The sequence below is a fragment of the Narcine bancroftii genome, chromosome 9 (assembly GCF_036971445.1).
Source record: "Narcine bancroftii isolate sNarBan1 chromosome 9, sNarBan1.hap1, whole genome shotgun sequence".
Taxonomy (NCBI): domain Eukaryota; kingdom Metazoa; phylum Chordata; class Chondrichthyes; order Torpediniformes; family Narcinidae; genus Narcine; species Narcine bancroftii.
Genome location: NC_091477.1, coordinates 56,805,632 through 56,825,909, shown reverse-complemented (window position 1 = coordinate 56,825,909; position 20,278 = coordinate 56,805,632). Strand labels below are relative to the sequence as shown.

At 40.0% G+C, this 20,278-nt stretch overlaps 1 protein-coding gene across 1 annotated transcript in view; it reads left to right on the top strand.

The window, feature by feature from the left end:
* Nucleotides 1-20,278, top strand: part of LOC138743670 (receptor expression-enhancing protein 2-like) — a 148,860-nt gene that overhangs the window by 57,002 nt on the left and 71,580 nt on the right. The window contains exon 2 of the mRNA XM_069899245.1: nt 12,213-12,285. Coding sequence (XP_069755346.1) covers nt 12,213-12,285 — 73 coding nt within the window. The remainder of the gene's footprint in view (nt 1-12,212; nt 12,286-20,278) is intronic.

Genomic DNA, 20,278 nt, shown 5'->3' with positions numbered 1-20,278 from the left:
TTAAATTCCATCTGCCATTTTCTGGCCCAATTTTCCAGTTTGCCCAGACCCTTCTGCAAGCTTTGAAAATCTTCCTCACTGTCTACAACGCCTCCTATCTTTGTGTCATTAGCAAACTTGCTGATCCAATTCACCACATTATCATCCAGATAATCAAGATCGTGTTTTATGGTGAGCTCTCCACTGGCCACCGTGACAGAGGTGCACCAAAGAAGAGGTACAAGGACTGCCTAAAGAAATCTCTTGGTGCCTGCCACATTGACCACCACCAGTGGGCTGATATCGCCTCAAACCGTGCATCTTGGCGCCTCACAGTTCGGCGGGCAGCAACCTCCTTTGAAGAAGACCGCAGAGCCCACCTCACTGACAAAAGACAAAGGAGGAAAAACCCAACACCCAACCCCAACCAACCAATTTTCCCCTGCAACTGCTGCAACCGTGTCTGCCTGTCCCGCATCGGACTGGCCAGCCACAAACGAGCCTGCATCTGACGTGGACATTTTACCCCCTCCATAAATCTTCGTCCTCGAAGCCAAGCCAAAGAAGAAGAATTGATATAGACAACAAACAACAATGGCCTCAGCACCGATCCCTGAGGCATACCACTAGTCACAGGTCTCCAGTCTGAAAAGCAATCATCCACTACCACCCTCTGTTTTCACCCACACAATCAATTTCAAATCAAGTTTACAACCTTTCCATGGATACCTAGTGTCCCTATGTGGGACCTTGTCAAAGGCTTTACTAAAATCCATGTAGACAACATCCACAGCTTCTTGGTAACCTCCTCAACAAAACTCTACAAGATTTGTTAAATACAACCTACCATGCACAAAGCCATGTTGACTATCCTTAATCAGCCCATGGCTGTCCAAGTATCTATATATCCTGTCTTCCAATAATTTACCTACGATTGGTGTCAGGGGTGTGTTCAGTAAGTGAAAGGCCTTCAAAGGAGAAATCAGCATCCTATAATTACCTAGTTTATTTTTGGAGCCTTTTTTAAGCCATGAGACAACTTGAGCTTCCCTCTAATCCTCTGACACCTCATCTGTGGCTCAGGACATTTTGAATATATCTGCAAGGGCTCCTGCAATTTCTACACTATTATCCTTTAAGGTCTGAGGGATTATTATATCTGGCCCTGGGTGATTTATCTACCTTTATTCACTGTAAGACAGCAAGCACCTCCTCATCCTTAATCTCCATATTTTCCATGACACTACTGTTTGTTTCTCTTTCTTCCTTATACACCATGCCATTTTCCTGAGTAAATACTGATTTAGAAAAATCTATTTAAGATCTCTCAATTACATGAGGATCCACACATAGTTGACAACTCTGATCTTCTAAGGAACCAATTTTATCCCTTTCTATCCTTTTAATATACTGTAGAAACCCTTCAGGTTTACTTTTGCATTATCCGCCAAAACAGTCTCATGTCTTCTTTTTCCCTTCCTGATTTACTTCTTGAGTATTTTCTTATATTTTCTACATTCTTCTAGTACTTCATTAGCTCCTTGTTGCCTATACCTGCGATACACCTCTCTCTCCCTCTTTGTCAGATCGCCAATATCCCTTGAAAACCAGGGTTCCCTGTGCCTGTTAACTTTGCCTTTACACTCGCAAGATTTCCCCTTTGAAGGCCTTTCACTTACTGAACACACCCCTGCACAAAAACAACTTATCCCAATCCACTCTTCCCAGATCCTTTCTCATTTCCGCAAAATTTGTCTTCCTCCAATTTAGAATATCGACATAAGGACCAGATTTACCCTTTTCCATAATTAAATTGAAACTAATGGCATTATGGTCACTGGACCCAAAATGTTCACCTACAAATACTTCTGTCACCTGATCTGTCTTGTCCCCTAATAGCTGATCAAGTATTGCATCCTCTCTCGCTGGTACCTCTATATACTGATTTAGAAAACTTTCCTGAACACATTTCACCAACTCCAACCCATCTAGCCCTTTTACAGGGAGTCCCAGTAAATATTTAGAAAGTTAAATCTCCGACTATCACAACTTTCTGTTTCTTACATCGATCTGCGATCTCTCTACAGATTTGCTCCTCCAATTCTCTCCGACTATTGGGTGGTCTATAGTACACCCCTATCAGTGTCGTCACAATTTTCCTATTCCTTAGCTCCACCCATATGGCCTCTGTAGACAAACCCTCCTGGCTGTCCTGACTTTGCACAGCTGTGATGTTTTCCCTGACTAGCAATGCCACTCCTCCCCCTTTCATCCCTCCTCCTCTATCACATCTGAAATAACGGAACTCCGGAACATTGATCTGCCAGTCCTGCCCATCCTGCAACCAAGTATCATTAATAGCAATAATGTTATAATCCCACGTGCCAATCCCCGCCTTAAAATCATCAGCCTTTCCAACAATACTCCTTGAATTAAAATAAATACACCTGAGAACATTTCTATTTTGTACAAACCTTTGATTTCTGTCTGTACATGCAGACCTCACATGACCTTTATCCTCTTTCCACTAACTTCCTTAACACTCTAGTTCCCCTCCCCCTGTTTAAACTCATCGGGGCCAGACTAGCAAACATTCTTGCCAGGATATTAATCCCCTTCCAGTTCAGATGCAACTTGTCCTGTTGGTACAGATCCCACCTTCCCTGAAACAGAGCCCAGTGATCCAGAAACCTGAAGCCTTCCCTCCTACACCATGTCTCCAGCCATGTGTTAAACTGCCTTATCCTCCTATTTCTAACCTTTCCAGCACATGAGATTTAATTGAAATATTATAAGGTTGTGAGAGAGCCAGATTAAATAAATAGGATGGACCTGTTTCCCTTGGCAGATAGGAGACATGCATTTCAATTAACAGTTTATAGGATAAAAGAATGGAACACTGATGGAGGGGAGCGTGCAGATGTAATTGGATTTCCACAAGATGCTGCATAAAAGACTGACGCTCAAGGTTTGGGGAGATGTGTTTTAGCATTTATTGAAGGGATCATCGCATAGTAATCAGAGAGTTGGAGTACATTTTATTTCAGGTTAAAGGGATGTAACCAGTGAAGAGCCCCAAAAACCAATTCTTGACAGTTTTGCCACTCACAATGAAGACTAGTAGGAGAGAGTAGACGGTAAGGTGATCACCTGTTCAAAAAGGTTTACGCTATGGTATAATTTTATTTATTCTATCAGAGGTATTTTTTTTCCTAGGATTTTTCTGAGCTTTTTATCATTCTAGCCTAGTTCCAACCCCTGAATTAGAGGGATGTTGCTCCCCAACAGGCATATATCCATTAAATCCATTTGATGCACCACTTCTCAACACTGCAGTATTAGTCTCAGGTGTTACAGTTACTAAAATAGATGGAAAGGCACATTATTTTCAACATGTTTAAATTCTGCAATGGGGCATAGGTCGATTGAGTGAATTGGTAAAAACTTGACATATAGAATTTGGCAGCACGTGAAGTCACACACTTTGGTAAAGGTAGGAAAGGTGGACTATTGTCTCAATAGAGAAATTGACCACTGAGTGGAATCCTGAGGAATCTGGGTAAACTTGTTAATGAATCACAAAAGATTACTGGAGAAGTGCAGAGGATAAATGGCCTTTGTTGTAAGAACATAGAACACAATGTTGTGCCTCCAAAAAAACCAAAATCCTCCCTAACTTCATAACCCTCATCGATTCATAAATGCCCTGAATGTTTCAGCCTCCATCACCATCCCCAGCAAGGAATTCCAGGCACCCACAAGTCTGTGTGTAAAAAAACAACTTACCCCTGATGACTCCCCTAAAATTCACTCCTTTCACTTTGTACAGATGTCCTCTGGTATTTGGTATTCCTGACATGGGAAAAATGTGCTGTCTGTCCACCTTATTTATGCCTCGCATAATCTTATAGACTTCTATTAAGTCTCCTCTCATCCTTCTTTGCTCCAAAGAGAAAAGCCCTATCTTTGAAAACCTTGCCTCATACAACTTATTTTCCAATCCAGCAACATCCTCTGCACCCTCTCCATGGCTCGCTTTCCATTGGTTCACTGCCCTGTCGACCATCAGGGGGTGACGCACATCTGCTGTCAGGCTACACCGCACACAGCCTGGGCAAAGCAGTGAGCAGGCAAGGGGACAAGCAGCCCAGCGGGGGTGGGGGAGTGGAGGGAGAGAAGGACGGAGAGAAGGACGGAGAGAAGAAGAAGCAGCATGTGCCATCACGATGCCTCCGATACCATCATGTCTTGGTATGGGGCCACCGCTCGGCCTCGCAAAATGCGCAGCCCAGCCTTAAAGTGCAATTGCACCACTGAGGAGGGAGGGAGGAAGAGAGGGGGGAGCGAGTGAAGAAATCGGGTGTGGATCGGAGGGAGCGAAGATGCTGGAGGGCGCGAAGATGCAGGAGGGCCATGGGGTCAAGGGCGCTGCCATTGCCCACCATCGCGAAAGAGTAGCATACCGCATATCTTAAGTGCAGGAACAGATTCGGAATTTGAAATTGAAAGTATCTGTCCTGTAGCCATCTCTCCATCATCTCCTGTAAGTGTTAACTTTTAATCATGATCTTATAACCATATGTAATTACTATTATTATTGCATACAGTTCTATATTATTCTTTTTTCTTTGGCTTGGCTTCGCGGACGAAGATTTATGGAGGGGGTAATAATATTATGTACAGTATTATTGTGTTTAAGATGTTCTAGTGAATTGGGAAGTGTTTTATATGCATATAAAGGTAAAATATATACTATATACCTCGATAAATATTTGACTAACTGACATTAACTAAGGACTGTATTTTTCTGCTCTGACTTTAATGGATATATGCCTGTTGGGGGTGGGGGAAACATCCTCCTAATTCAGGGGTTGGAGCTAGGCTGGAATGATAAAAAGCTCAGATAAATCCTAGGAAAAAATTCGAATTAAAGACAGACTGAAGTAATGGAACTCATTTTTAACTTGGGGATTGCTTGTACTCTTAAGTGTGGTCTCACCAGAGGTTTGTAGATTTGTACATGACTTCTCAACTCTTGTACTCAAACCCCCGGCTAATGAAGCCCAGCATCTCATCGGCCTTTTTTACCTATCCTATCAACCTGCGCAGCAACGTTGAGAGATGTATGGATTTGAACCCCAGGTCCCTCTGCTCCTCCACACTGTTAAATATTCATCCATTAACCCTATACTCAGCCTCCTGGTTTGTCCTTCCAAAATGCATCACCTCACATTTATTCAGATTGAACTCCATCTGCCACTTTTCTGCCCAAATCTTCATCCTGTCTATATCCTTTTGTAACCTACGACAACCTTCAGCACTCTCCACAACTCCACCAACCTTCGTATCATCTGCATACTTACTGATCCATCTTTCCACTTCATCAAGGTCATTTGTAAAAATCACAAAGAGCAGGGGTCCCAGATCGGATCCCTGTGGAACTCCACTGGTCACTAACCTCCAGGCAGAATACTTTCCATCCACTACTACTCTCTGCTTTCTACACGCAAGCCAATTTTTTACCCACTTAACCAAGGTTCCATTGATCATAACCTTTTGAATTAATCTCTCATGGGGGACCTTGTCAAATACCTTGATAAGGTCCATATAGACTACATCGACCATCAATTTCTTTTGTTACCTCCTCAAGACACTCAATTAGGCTCGTGAGGTATGATGGAGTAAGGAATTGGAGTTTAGAAAATGGAAGTATTTTTACAATTGTACAGGATTGTAGTGAGGCCATCTGTGCACAATTTTGTGCACCCTTATTTATGAATGAGTGTTACTAGTGTTGGGAGCAGTCCAGAAGAGATTCACAATGCAAATTCTTAGGATGAGAGATTATCCTTCTATGTGCAAAATTCAAGCTTCAAATTTATAGTCAGTGTATGCATAACACCACATACAATCCTGAAATTCTTTTTCCTGCAGGCAGTGCAGAATTTCTTTCCTCTTTCAATATTTTTATTAGATTTTACTGAAATAGTACATAAGTAAATGCTATTAATCAAAGGTAATATATAAAAAGGAATATGCAGAAAAAAGTTATATAAGAAAAATACAACTATTATATATAAACTCAATATCATAACAGTCAAACAGGGAGGTATGGCAAGATGGCGTAGAGTTTAGACGTGCAATCTTGACCTCTCTGGCCAGACTTTTAAATACCCGTTTTTTAACCCTTTGTTTCCAAGTTTAAACTTTTTAAATTTTAGTTTAAAGTAATAAGGAATTATTATGGCCAGTAGTGGTAAAAAGACTAAATCTCAAGTTCAAAAGCAAATACATTTTCGAAGTGCTGAAGATTTGGGGCCTAGATAATTTGAAGCAGCCCCAGGCTCAATTTCTTCATTGCCTAAATCCCAAGGATCACCTGTGGAGGCTGAAAAGGAAATGCATCAGGCAGCATTACAATCTGAAGAAGTCGTTTTTCTTCGTGAATAGATGAGAAGACAACAAGATGTGGGGGGAGACCAGCGGCGACTCCCTGAAGAAGTCGGGATGCCGTCGCTAGGAGTCCAGACCCGCAGTAAATCTTTTAAAATGCCTTTTGATGAATTACAGCAGGAGCTGCAGTTACCTTGTTCTGCCACCATGTCAGAGATTTACAGATTCACAATGTATGCAATTAAATGCAGTTATTCAACCTATGTTGACATCTCTAATGAATGAGATGGTTCAAATGAATGCTGGTATAAGTTCAGAATTAAATATGGTTAAGACACGTGTGGATGCATCTTTAGAAGAATTTTTAAAAATTCAGACTGCTTTTTTAGACTGTAAATGACAAGTGACTTCTAACAGAAAAAGTGTTGAAGGTGGAAAAATCAGTCATAGAATTAGGAGAACTTGAGAAGCAGCTAGAAAGAAAAATAGATTATTTGGAAAATCAAAGCAGAAGGAATAATGTGAAAATTGTTGGTTTGCCAGAAGGTATAGAAGGACAAGACCCTCTTCGTTTCTTTAAAGACTGGATTCCGCACATATTAGGGCAAGAATTTTTCTCTCGGGGATTGGCACTGGAAAGAGCCCATAGAGCTTTAAGAAGAATACCCTCAGCTGGTCAACCACCGAGACTGGTAATAATTCGATGTTTGAGTTATTTGGATAGAGAAGCAATAATTCGACTTGCAGTACAGAATGTGAGACCACAACAAACTCCATTATTGATTCAGAATAGTAGAGTCTTTTTTTTATCCTGATCTGAGTCAAGATGTCTCTCAACATCGATTTAATCCAGTTAAGGAAGTTTTATGGCGTAAAGGTTATAAGTCTACTTTTCGTTACCCTGCAGTGTTGAAGGTCTTTTACGGAGACTATCAATTTTGGTTTTTTGAAACTGATTATGAAGCAATGATTTTTGCTGACTCATTGCCAGATATAAGAGGACAAAGATGTAGCTCACCATGATCTAAAGAAAAATTTGGTAGTTCTGGAAACGGAAGAAATGGTAGAAATGGGAAAAATGGGAATGGAAAGAGTCCACCTCCTTCTGAAATGGGATCTTTGAGACTGAAGTCTTTTGGATGAAAAGAAGAATTTTCTTATTTAATTTTTTCTTTTGTTATTATGATACTTAGATGTTACTGATTGTTTGGTTGGGGAGGGAGAGATTTGCACTAAGTTCTTTACTAATCATCAGCCACTGGTGGGTGATCCACACCCAATTTTTGTTTAGGGGATTACTACCTTTTGGTAGTTTTTTTTGGGGGGGGGATTTTTTTATTGTTTTTTTTTATTTTTTTAACTTTTTTCTTAGTTTTTAATTTGTGATTTTTTTTATTGGAGGGCCTACATATGTAGATTTGAGTTTTTGTATAAAGATATTATTGGTATTTCGCAATAATAGTAGATATGTTGAAGTTGAGGTTTGCTACTTATAATGTTCTAGGATTAAATAGTCTGATTAAACGTAAGCGAGTCTTGGCGTATATTAAGAAAATGAAAATTGATATTGCCTTTTTACAAGAAACACATTTGAATGTGAAGGAAAGTTATTGGCTTTGACTTCATTGTATAATAATCAACTTATTTCTTTTTCAATAAATAATCAAAGTTTAATTCATTGGAGATTTAAAGGTGTGGAAAATTTGGGAGATTGTTTTAAAGAGGGTAAGTTTTTATCTTTTAATCAAATGAGGGAAGATTTTGGTATTGATAAGAATTCTTTATTTCTTTATTATCAAATACGATCTTTGGTAAAACGTATGTTTGGTAGAGATATGATTTTACCTAAAATGACTAAATTTGAGATTTCCCTTATGAAGGTACCAGAGAAGGGTTATATTTCATTTATGTATCAAATATTACAGGATGGTATGTTGGGATAGATCTAAAATTAAATGGGAAGCGGATATTGGTTTTATTTTTTCTGAAGAGGATTGGTTAGATATCTGTTATGATAGTATAACTAGATTGATAAATGCATATTATGCAATGATTAATTTACAATTTTTTACATCAATTATATTTGACAACTGAAAAATTTAAAATATATGGTTTTAATGAATCAGATTTGTGTTTTAGATGTGGTGATACAGTTGGATTTTTTTTCATGCTGTTTGGTCATGTACACATATACAACCTTTTTGGAAGAAAATTCAATCGTTTTTAGAATATCTGTATAAGATTAAAATAGTTTTAGATCCAACAGTATTTTTATTGGGTAGTTTGCAACCTCTGAAAGGCTTGGGATTAGATAAGTTTCAGCTTGCTTTTGTATATTTAGCTTTATCTGTAGCGAAAAAATGTATTGCTAGTATGTGGAAAGATACAAATATTATTGATATTAATAGATGGCATAATGAGATGAAATATTGTTTAATAATGGAAAAAGTTACGTATGTTTTGCATGATAATTATAATTTTTTATTAATAAGTGGTTGTTATACTCGGAATATTTACATTTCAATTTATATTGATTAGATTTTAATATGGATATTTAACTTTTTTAAAATATTCTTTCTTTTTTTTAATGGCTCTCCTTAGGAGAGTTGGCTGAAGTGGGGGGGATTTTTCTTTTCTTTTTTTTTCCTTTTTTTATATATATAAAAAAATGTTCATGTTTAATTGCTGTGTATGTCATATATTATTTGTTTTTTGAACAAATAAATAAAGTTAAAATAAAATTAAAAAAATACCAGTCAAACAGAAAAAAGTAAAAAACACTTAAACTATTACAATATATGGCTAATCGAAAAATATTTTAAAAAATATATTATAATATACTACAAATTGTAACCCCTTCCGTTCTGGTCATCTAGTAAGTACATATAATTTCACTATCATTAAAAGAAACCACAATCTCACAAAGCAAGATCCAAGTGATCTCATAAATTGTGAAAATAATTGGTAAAAGGACCCCATAAACTTAGAAAATTTAAATCCATTACAGTAGAAAAGCATCTGATTGTTTCCAAAGTTAGGCATGCCATCATATCAGATAGTCATTGAGTATAAGTAGGAGGAAAAGCATCTTTCCATCTCATCAATATTGAATATCTGGCATTAAGGGAGGAAAAAGAGACTACATGGGATTAAATTCAAATTATTTGATCCAAAAAGGCAATTATAAGATTAGGTATCAGATTCGAAAGACATCTTCCCCAAAAATGGAAAGAGGAGAACAAGACCAAAACATATGTTACAAATGTTAGAGCAAAATTTAGCCAATTGAACTTTAGAAAAGTAAGCTTGATGTACTACCTTAAATTGTAAAAGTGAATGTCGACACACAAGGAAGACAAATTTACCAACTTTAAGAAAGAATCCCATGTAGTATCTGAAAATGAAAGATGAAGATCTTGCTCCCATAATTTTTTAATATTATCTAGGGAATTGTCCCTAGACTTTAATAATCAATTATATAGATGATATCAACTTTTTTTGATTCATCCCAATTGTATTTATAACAAGGTCTTGAGGAAAAATTTCGAAGATAGAAATGTAAACAAATTGTGCAAATACAGGAATATAAATATTCAATAATAAAAATGTGCAAATTAAGAGTCCTTACATGAGTCTCTATTGTTCTGGAGTCTGATAGTTGAGGGGTAGAACTGTTCCTGAATGAGTCCTTGGCATCTCTACCTTTTTCCTGATGGCAGCAGTGAGAACAGAGCATTTAGATGTAGATCCTTGATGACTTTTCTGCTCTCCAACAGCAACATTTCATGTTGATATTTTCGATGATGGGAAGGTTTTGCCTGTGATGTACTATGCCCACTACCTTTTAGAGGGCTTCTTGCTCAGAGATATTGCTGCCCCCATACTAGGCTGTGATGCAGCCAGTCAACTCACTTTGCATTACACATCTGTAGAAGTTTGCCAAAGTTTCCAATAACTCACCGAACCTCTGCAAACTCCTGAAGAAGTAAAGGCGCTGACGTGATTGCCGCAGATTTTCGTGATTTACTTTCTTCACAGTGACATTAGCATGATAGGTTGAGGACAGGTCCTCTGAGATAGTGACCCACATGAATTTAAAGTTTTCCACCCTCTCCTGATCCCCCAATGATCACTGGACCATACAACTCTAGTCTTCTTTTCCTTAAATCTACAATTAGCTCCTTGGTTTTGGTAACATTGAGTGAGAGATGGTTGGTGCATTATTCGGCTGAGTTTTCAATCTCTCTCCTGTATGCTGACTCAGGCCCCCCCCCCCCCCCCCCCTTTTATACAGCCCAATACAGTGTTATCATCAGCAAATTTGCAGATGGTGTTGTTGTCGTACCGAACTGCAAGATAGGTGTAAAGCAGCTCTGGTACAGATGGATAGTGTGGAGGAGCCATTCTTGCCAATCTACACTGAATGGGGTCTGGAGGAAATCCAGGATCCAATTGCACAGACAGGTATTGAGGCTCAGGTTTTGGAATTATTGATTAGATTTGAGGGTATGATTGAAAGCTGAACTATAGTCAATAAAAAGCATCCTGATGTATGTATCCTTGCTGTTCAGGTGTCGCAAGATTTTGTGTTGAGCCGGTGAGATGGCATCTCCCGTAGGCCTGTTGCTATGAGAGACAAATTGGAACGGATTCATGTCAACATTCAGATAGGAGCTGATATGCTTCATCGCTGTGGATCTGTGTTCTTCAAAGTTTGGAAAAATGAGAAGCGATCTTATTGAAATGTAGGATCCTGAAATGTCTTACAAGCAGAAGAGTCTCAAACAGAAGTACATGGTTACAAGGTTACTGGGATTTATCACTTGAATTCCCCACTTCAGGGGCTTATGGAGTCAAGACAGCAGAGGTATTTAAAAAGCAAGTAGATACATTTTTGAAAAATCAGGGAATTGATGCCACGATCATATTGAATGGTGGGGAAGTCATGGTGGTCCTGGTAGACCACTCCTGCAGCTTTTGTTCCTGTGTGAGGAGAGTTGAAGATAATGGTCTTCACCAGAAGCATACTGAGAATCTGAAACACAGGTTTCTTTTCAATCCTAGTCCACTTTGAATATGATGAAACAGAAACTTCCATCATTATTGAAAATGCACCAGGATGTGAGCCTGAGGAGTGATTGCATGCAAGGCTACTGAATTAATGCTGGAACATGGGAGACACTGAATGGCTCCACTTGTGGCTGGCAAGGATTTCGGGTCAGTGAGTTTTCTATACTGTAAATTTCTCTAATTAAACAGGCTCATCACAAACTTCCTGCCCATGAAAATATAGTGGTGCCTTAGAGAAAGTCAGGCAAGTGATAGCAGGCACAGTGTCAGTGACTGTGATGGTTTCCATACCAAGAGAGTATTGTTAAAAGTGCTTTGCTGAAAAGTGCAATGGACTCAGATACTAGAAGCCCAATAGATTTTGTTTGAACTTTGTTAGTATGTGGAGTCAGCACGTTAAACTCAACAGAAGTGATAATGTTTTGCATTGCAGCCATCTATAGTGTTTTCCCTCGCTTTGTAGGCTGTAATGGCCTACATACCCTGCCGTAGCTGGTGTGTATCTGTCTCTGTCCCTAACATCCTCTGGAATTGCTACTTTGCTTTAGAGATAGCCTTCGGCTGGTCGTACCTGGACTATTTGTAAAGATCTCGATCCTTGGCCATCAATGCCCTTGTTCTCGCCCTCAGCAAATTAATATCATTATGTTCCTTCAATGGTAGAGTAGCCTTCAATTTGGCCCCTGCTCAACCTTCTTGCCTCTGCACCCACACTTTATATGTTTCCATATCTTTTAATCCACTGATCATAAATATTTGTGTTCCCACAGGCTAATGTTTGGCACTCTGTACCCTGCATATTCTTCCTACAAGGCAGTCAAAACAAAGAACGTGAAAGAATATGTGAGTAATTTTGGTTTCAAGAGTACTATTATTTGTAATAGTTTCATATGAGCAAATTTAAGGGGCAGCAAAGCCTTGGAAGATAATATCCTCCACATTTGGATTTGCATTATTGAACTTGAATGAAGGAAATGTGAAAAAAAAGAAAATCTCACCTCTTATCTTTTCAGGTTATCATGTTGTACTCTCACTGTTATGGCTTCAGATTAACCCCTAAAGCTGTGAATCAGCTAAATGATAAAAATGTCCTAACTAATCTTATAAATATCTCTCTAATAGTTTGAGATCAATCAGCATTAATCAGCAGACTCAAGCTTTGATTTTAATTCTATTTTTTGAGGATCTAGGCATCACTGGCAAAGCCAGCGTTAGTGTTGATCTTTAGTTTACCGTGGCAGAAGTGTGGGAGAGGCGATATGTTTCCAAGTCAGGATGCTACTGTATGAAAGGGAACCTGCATGTGGTGATATTTTTATGCACTGGCTACAGTCAGTTCACAGGCCTGGGAGGTGATATCAGGATAGCCTAACCAAATAACAGAAGTGCATTTTGTTGACAATATTCAGTGCTTTACCTGTGTTTTCTGCTGCTAATCAAAAGCAATTGGATCAACCTATCTCATGTGAGGAAATTGCCAAGGCTGTACATTCATTACATTTTGGGAAGTCTACAGGTCCTGATGGATTATCTGGAGAATTTTATGGTTTTTCCCTCATTATTTTCACCTCACCTCCACTCTAAATTTTCTGATTCTTTGAAGTTAGGCAATCTGCCACAGTCTTTTTATGAAACTTCCTTCTCACTTTTTAAAAAAAAAAGTCAATACCAAAATTTTATCCAAAGTTTCGGCTCGTAGACTTGATAATATTTTGCCAATTAATATATCTGATGATTAGACTGGATTTATTAAAAATTGGTATACCCTTTTCAATGTACATCATTTATTAAATATTCTATACTCTTTCTCAGGAGAACTCAGAATGTGTGATATCTCTGGATGCGGAGAAGGCTTTTGACCGGGTCGAATGAAATTATTTATTTAAGACTTTAGAGAAATTTAATTTTGGGGCTGACTAACAATGGATTAAATTATTATATCTACCCCACTCTGCTTGCATTCTTACTAATTTTCAGAATTCTAAACAATTTAAACTCTAATCTGGAAGCAGACAAGGATGCCCTTTAAGTCCATTGCTTTTTGACCTGGCTCTGGAATCTTTAGCTGTTGCTTTCCAAGGATCTAATGATATTACAGACGTTTTAAGGAAGGGCACAGCCTACTCAATTTCACTTTATGCTGATAATATATTGCTTTTTATTTACCTCAGCTCCTTCGATGCTTTCTTTAACTTCTCATTTAGGCAACTTTCAGGTTATAAATTGAATTTACATAAAAGTGAACTCTTTCCTTTGAATAATTTGGCACCAATAAATGTCAAACTTCTTTTTAAAATTGTAAGAAATCAATTTACTTACTTGTGTTTATCAATTGCTAAGAATTATAAACACTTACTTGAAGAAAATTTTCTTACTTTAATAAAATATGTGAGGGGGTGTTATCAAACTGGCTGTTCCTTTCTTTATCATTGGTTGGGTCGAATCAACTCTATTCAAATTAATATCTTACCTAAATTTTGATACCTTTTTCAGGTTTTGCCTGTTTTTATTCCTGTCTTTTTTGATTCCCTTGACTCAATCTTATATATAAAACAACCTCACCTAAATAAAGCCCTTTTACAAAAACTTAAAAAGAATAGAGGATTAGCTTTACCAAGCTTTTATTGGGCCATCAACATACAAAATCTTACTCTTTGGTCATATTATATCAACCGTGAAGACTGTCCCATATGGTCGCTTGGAATCTAATTCTGTTTCAAAACTTTCTATTATCTTTCTTCATGGATCTTCACTTCCCTTATTTTTAAATAAAGTAACTGACAATCCGATAGTTAAACGTACTTTGAGAATCTGGATAGATTTTAGAAAACATTTTGGTTGACTGAAATTTTCTTTTTCTAGACCTATTTTTTCTAATTATTTATTTAAACCTTCCATGATTAATGTAGCTTTTAAAGATTGGTGTAGATTAGGCATTAAATATTTTAAAGATCTATTTATCTTCTTTTGAATAACTGTCAGTTAAATATGCTCTTTTTTTGTTATTTACAGATGAGAGATTTTTTCCGATTACAATGGTTTAACTCCTTTGTTTTTTTGTTGTTGGAGAGAGAGGCACAAGTTTAACAGCATCTGATTTACATGTATTGGCTTTTAGTTATCTTATGGCTAGGAGGGCAGGTGTTGCTCAGATGGAAGGACATTGCTCTACCTAACTCATGTTCAATGGTTACGTGACGTTATATCAAGTTTAAATTTAGAGAAGATTCAATGGTCAATATCCAATTTGAATTTAAAATTTCAAACACTGTGGGGTCCCTTTGTGAATTACTTTCAAAATCTTTGATTTGGTATTAATGCAGAGGTGTTGATTAATAAGGTCATTTATTACTGCAACAGGGAATTTTTTTCTCTCATTTTGCCAAACAGCTTCGGTTTTGCTAGTGAGATTAGATTTCCTTTTTATAATAAAATATTACTATAATATAAACTGTTTGATTAAGAATGCGGGGTACCGAGAATGAAATTTTTACTTTTAATATGTATTCTTATCTCCTCTGTATTTTTTATGCGAATTTCAATAAAAATATTGAAATAAACAATGTTCAGTGTAGCCAGAGAGGGATATGCACTGATGGGGAATAATTGGCCAGGATTGATTGTGTCCTCTCTTTGTGAATTACACATTACTGGGCAAGTTTCCACATTGTCAGGTAAATGCCGGCATTGTAAAGGAACTGCAACAGCCCGGTGAGTGGTACCATGGGTTTTGGAGCACAGATTTTCAGTTCTACAACTGGGATGTTTTCTGGTGATAACCTTTGCAGTATTCAGTTCATAGCCATTTCTATACATCTTGTGAAAAGTCAAATTGGCTTATAGCTGCAAGTCGCCTGCAGATTTAAATCTCATCGGGGACTGCGAGTGCAGGCTGCAAATAAGAGCACAGATGTTCATTTAAATCTCATCAGAGACCACAAGAGCGGGCTGTGACCGAGAGGAGAAGCAGTTAAAAAGCACCGGGACATGTCGGTTCTCCTTCAGTTATAAGCTTTAGTAAAGCTTTTGACAAAGTTTCCCACAGGAGGTTAGGAAAAAAGGTGGAGGCATTAGGTATAAATAAGGAGGTAGTGAAATGGATTCAGCAGTGGTTGGATGGGATGTGTCAGAGAGTAGTGGTAGAAAATTGTTTGTCCAATTGAAGGCCAGTGACTAGTGGAGTTCCACAGGGATCTATCCTGGGTCCACTATTGTTTGTTATATATATTAACGATCTGGAAGTAGGGGTGGAGAATTGGATAACAAGTTTGCGGATGATACAAAGATTGGTGGTGTTGTGGACAGTGAGGAAGATTACCGTAGATTAAAAGGTGATTTAAGAAGGCTGGAGGTATGGGCTGAGAAATGGCTGATGAAATTTAATACAGATAAGTGTGAGGTGTTACATTTTGGAAAGGCAAATCTAAATAGGTCATATACATTGAATGGTAGACAATTGAGGAGTGCAGAGCAACAAAGGGATTTAGGAGTTGTGGTAAATAGTACCCTCAAGGCTGATAGTCAGGTCGATGGTGTGGTGAAGAAGGCATTTGGAATGTTGGCCTTCATAAATCGGAGTATTGAATTCAAGAGTAGGGAGGTTATGATGAAATTGTACAAGGCATTGGTGAGGCCAAATTTGGAGTACTGTGTACAATTTTGGTCACCAAATTATAGGAAAGATATAAACAAAATAGAGAGAGAGCAGAGAAGGTTCACGAGAATGTTGACAGGATTTCAAGGTTTGAGTTACAGGGAAAGGTTGTGCAGACTAGGGCTTTTTTCTCTGGAGTGTAGAAGATTGAGGGGGGACTTGATAGAGGTGTTTAAGATTTTAAAAGGGACAGACAGAGTAAATGTGGATAGGCTTTTTCAATTAAGAGTAGGGGAGATTCAAACTAGAAGGCATGGTTTAAGATTGAAGGGGGAAAATTACAAGGGGAACATGAGGGGACATTTCTTTACACAAAGGGTGGTAGGGATGTGGAATGAGCTTCCGGCAGACATAGTTGAGGCGGGATCATTGGTTACATTTAAGGATAGACTGGATAGTTACATGGAGAGGAGAGGACTGGAGGGGTATGGACTGGGTGCTGGTCAGTGGGACTAGGAGGGTGGGAATTTGTTACGGCATGGACTAGTAGAGCCGAACTGGCCTGTTCTGTGCTGTAAGTTGTTATATGGTTATATGGTTATATGGTTATCTCTTTGGCTTGGCTTCGCGGACCAAGATTTATGGAGGGGTAGTTTCCACGTCAGCTACAGGCTCGTTTGTGGCTGACAAGTCCGATGCGGGACAGGCAGACACGGTTGCAACGGTTGCAAGGGAAAATTGGTTGGTTGGGATTGGGTGTTGGGTTTTTCCTCCTTTGTCTTTTGTCAGTGAGGTGTGCTCTGCGGTCTTCTTCAAAGGAGGTTGCTGCCCGCCGAACTGTGAGGCGCCAAGATGCACGGTTTGAGGCAATATCAGCCCACTGGCGGTGGTCAATGTGGCAGGCACCAAGAGATTTCTTTAGGCAATCCTTGTACCTCTTCTTTGGTGCACCTCTGTCACGGTGGCCAGTGGAGAGCTCGCCATATAACACGATCTTGGGAAGGCGATGGTCCTCCATTCTGGAGACATGACGTACCCAGCGCAGCTGGATCTTCAGCAGTGTGGATTCGATGCTGTCGGCCTCTGCCATCTCGAGTACTTCAATGTTAGGGATGAAGTCGCTCCAATGAATGTTGAGGATGGAGCGGAGACAACGCTGGTGGAAGCGTTCTAGGAGCCGTAGGTGATGCCGGTAGAGGACCCATGATTCGGAGCCGAACAGGAGTGTGGGTATGACAACGGCTCAGTATACGCTAATCTTTGTAATGTTTTTCAGTTGGTTGTTTTTCCAGACTCTTTTGTGTAGTCTTCCAAAGGTGATATTTGCCTTGGCGAGTCTGTTGTCTATCTCGTTGTCGATCCTTGCATCCGATGAAATGGTGCAGCCGAGATAGGTAAACTGGTTGACCATTTTGAGTTTTGTGTGCCCGATGGAGATGTGGGGGGGCTGGTAGTCATGGTGGGGAGCTGGCTGATGGAGGACCTCAGTTTTCTTCAGGCTGACTTCCAGGCCAAACATTTTGGCAGTTTCCGCAAAACAGGACGTCAAGCGCTGAAGAGCTGGCTCTGAATGGGCAACTAAAGCGGCATCGTCTGCAAAGAGTAGTTCACGGACAAGTTGCTCTTGTGTCTTGGTGTGAGCTTGCAGGCGCCTCACATTGAAGAGACTGCCATCCGTGCGGTACTGGATGTAAACAGCGTCTTCATTGTTGAGGTCTTTCATGGCTCGTTTCAGCATCATGCTGAAGAAGATTGAAAAGAGGGTTGGTGCGAGAACGCAGCTTTGCTTCACGCCATTGTTAATGGAGAAGGGTTCAGAGAGCTCATTGCTGTATCTGACCCGACCTTGTTGGTTTTCGTGCAGTTGGATAACCATGTTGAGGAACTTGGGGGGGCATCCGATGCCAAAGTATTTGCCAAAGCCCTTTCCTGCTCATGATGTCGAAGGCTTTGGTGAGGTCAACAAAGGTGATGTAGAGTCCTTTGTTTTGTTCTCTGCACTTTTCTTGGAGCTATCTGAGGGCAAAGACCATGTCAGTAGTTCCTCTGTTTGCGCGAAAGCCACACTGTGATTCTGGGAGAACATTTTCGGCGACACTAGGTATTATTCTATTTAGGAGGATCCTAGCGAAGATTTTGCCTGCAATGGAGAGCAGCGTGATTCCCCTGTAGTTTGAGCAGTCTGATTTCTCGCCTTTGTTTTTGTACAGGGTGATGATGATGGCATCACGAAGAGGGGAAGCACAAGCAGACCGACCATTTGAGAGGGGCCCAGTGTTGGAGTGGGGAGGTGGAGGGGCTGACGATGTATTGCAGGTCAGGCCAGTAGGATCTTGCAAGGTAACATAGAGAAAGTAGTGGGGTGGCAACCAGGGCCTTTTGTCAATTAACCCTGATGAGTATACCTTCAAGACGTGCATCCAGCTACACCTCGTGTTAGGTGACAGACAGGAAATATAAGGAGACAGCTGGAGTCGTTGAAATCATCGAGTGGAGGAGGGGTGTGGAGTGTCTGACAGCAACTTAAGTGCTTAAATACCTGTTAATTGGTGAAGAGCCAATAAAAGGGAGTGAAATGGCTAATAAGGGTTAATTAGTAGAAGGCCAATAAAACGAGGGTTGGGTCAAGGAGTGACCCAGTGAATGAGTGACCCAGTGAATGAGTGGCCTGGTGAAGGAGTGGGGCTTTGAGGCTTTAGCAAGGAGAGCAACTGCTGCAACCAAGATGAGGGGGAGAAGGCAAGTTCCATCAAGGGTGTGATTCTACAAGCTAATGGAGTCAGCTAGTGATGTGGATTGTTCCAGCTGTGGGATGTGTGAGATCTAGGATTGTATACTTGTCCCAGACAACCACACCTGCAGGGTGTATTCAGCTCTGGCTCCTTACTGACCAACTTCAGCAACTGGAGCTGGAACTGGATGAACTGTGGGTTATTCAGGAGGCTGAGGCAGTCACAGAGAGGAAATACAGAGGGGTAGTCACCCCAAAAGGGCAGAATGCAGATAGATGGGTGACTGTCAGGGGAGGTAAAAGGAAGGGACCAGCAATGCAGAGTACCCCTGTGGATGTTCCTACCATTAATATGTATGCTGTTTTGGATACTGCTGATGGGGACGATCTACCAGGGACGAGTCGAGGCGGTCACGTCTCTGGCACAGAAATTGACTCCTTGGCTCAGAAGGGAAGGGCTGCGAGGAGAGCACTAGTAATAGGGGACTCTTTGGTTTGGAGAACAGACAGGAAGTTTGCTGAAGTGCATCATGACTCCTGGTTGGTGTGATGCCTCCCAGGTGCCAGGGTCCAGGGATGTCCCAAATCATCTCAGCAGCATTCCTGAAGGGGAAGGAGAGGAGCTGGATGTCGTGGTCCATGTGGGGACCTATGACATAGATGCGGTCCTAAAGAGGGAATATAGGGAGCCAGGCAGAAAGTTAAAAGACAGGACCTCGAGGATGATAATCTCTGGATTGCTGCCTGTGCCATGTGCTAGACAGGGTACAAATAAGAAGTTATGGCAGATGAATGTGTGGCTAAAATGTTGGCGTAGGGATGATTGGGATCATTTCTGGGGAAGGTCAGACCTCTATATAAAAGGAATGGGCTGTACCTAAATTGGAAAGGGACCAATATCTTGGCAGGAGAGTTTGCTAGAGCCATTGGGGAGGGTTTAAACTAGCTTTTCAAGGGGAGGGAAATCAAAATGAAAGCAAAGAGAATAGGATAGCAGTGAGACAGAGTTATAACAGAGGTAGAAATTAATAGTAAAGAGGTGGTCAATAACAACAAAGGAAAGGCAGGTGAGCAGACAGGAGAAAGATGTTCAACAGGAATACAGCACAAATGACATCGATAACAGGCTTACGGGCACTATACTTAATGTACGTAGCATCAGAAACAAAGTAGATGACCCAGTCACTCCTATTCAACTAAAAAGGTGTGATATTGTGGCCATCACCGAAATGTGGCTTAATGAGTCATGTGATTGGGAGCTCAATATCCAAGGATACACAGTCTTTAGGAAAGATAGGCAGGAGGGTAGAGGTGGACGGGTGGTTCTGATGATCAGTAATGACATTAAATCATTAGAAAGAAGGGTCATAGGGTCTGAGGCAGTAGAATCAGTATGGGTTGAATTAATAAATGCCAAGAGCAAAAAGATTACATTAGCAGTTATATACAGGCTCCCAAACAGCAGCCAGGAGGTCGATTCTGGGATCCAGACAGAAATACAAAGGGCATGT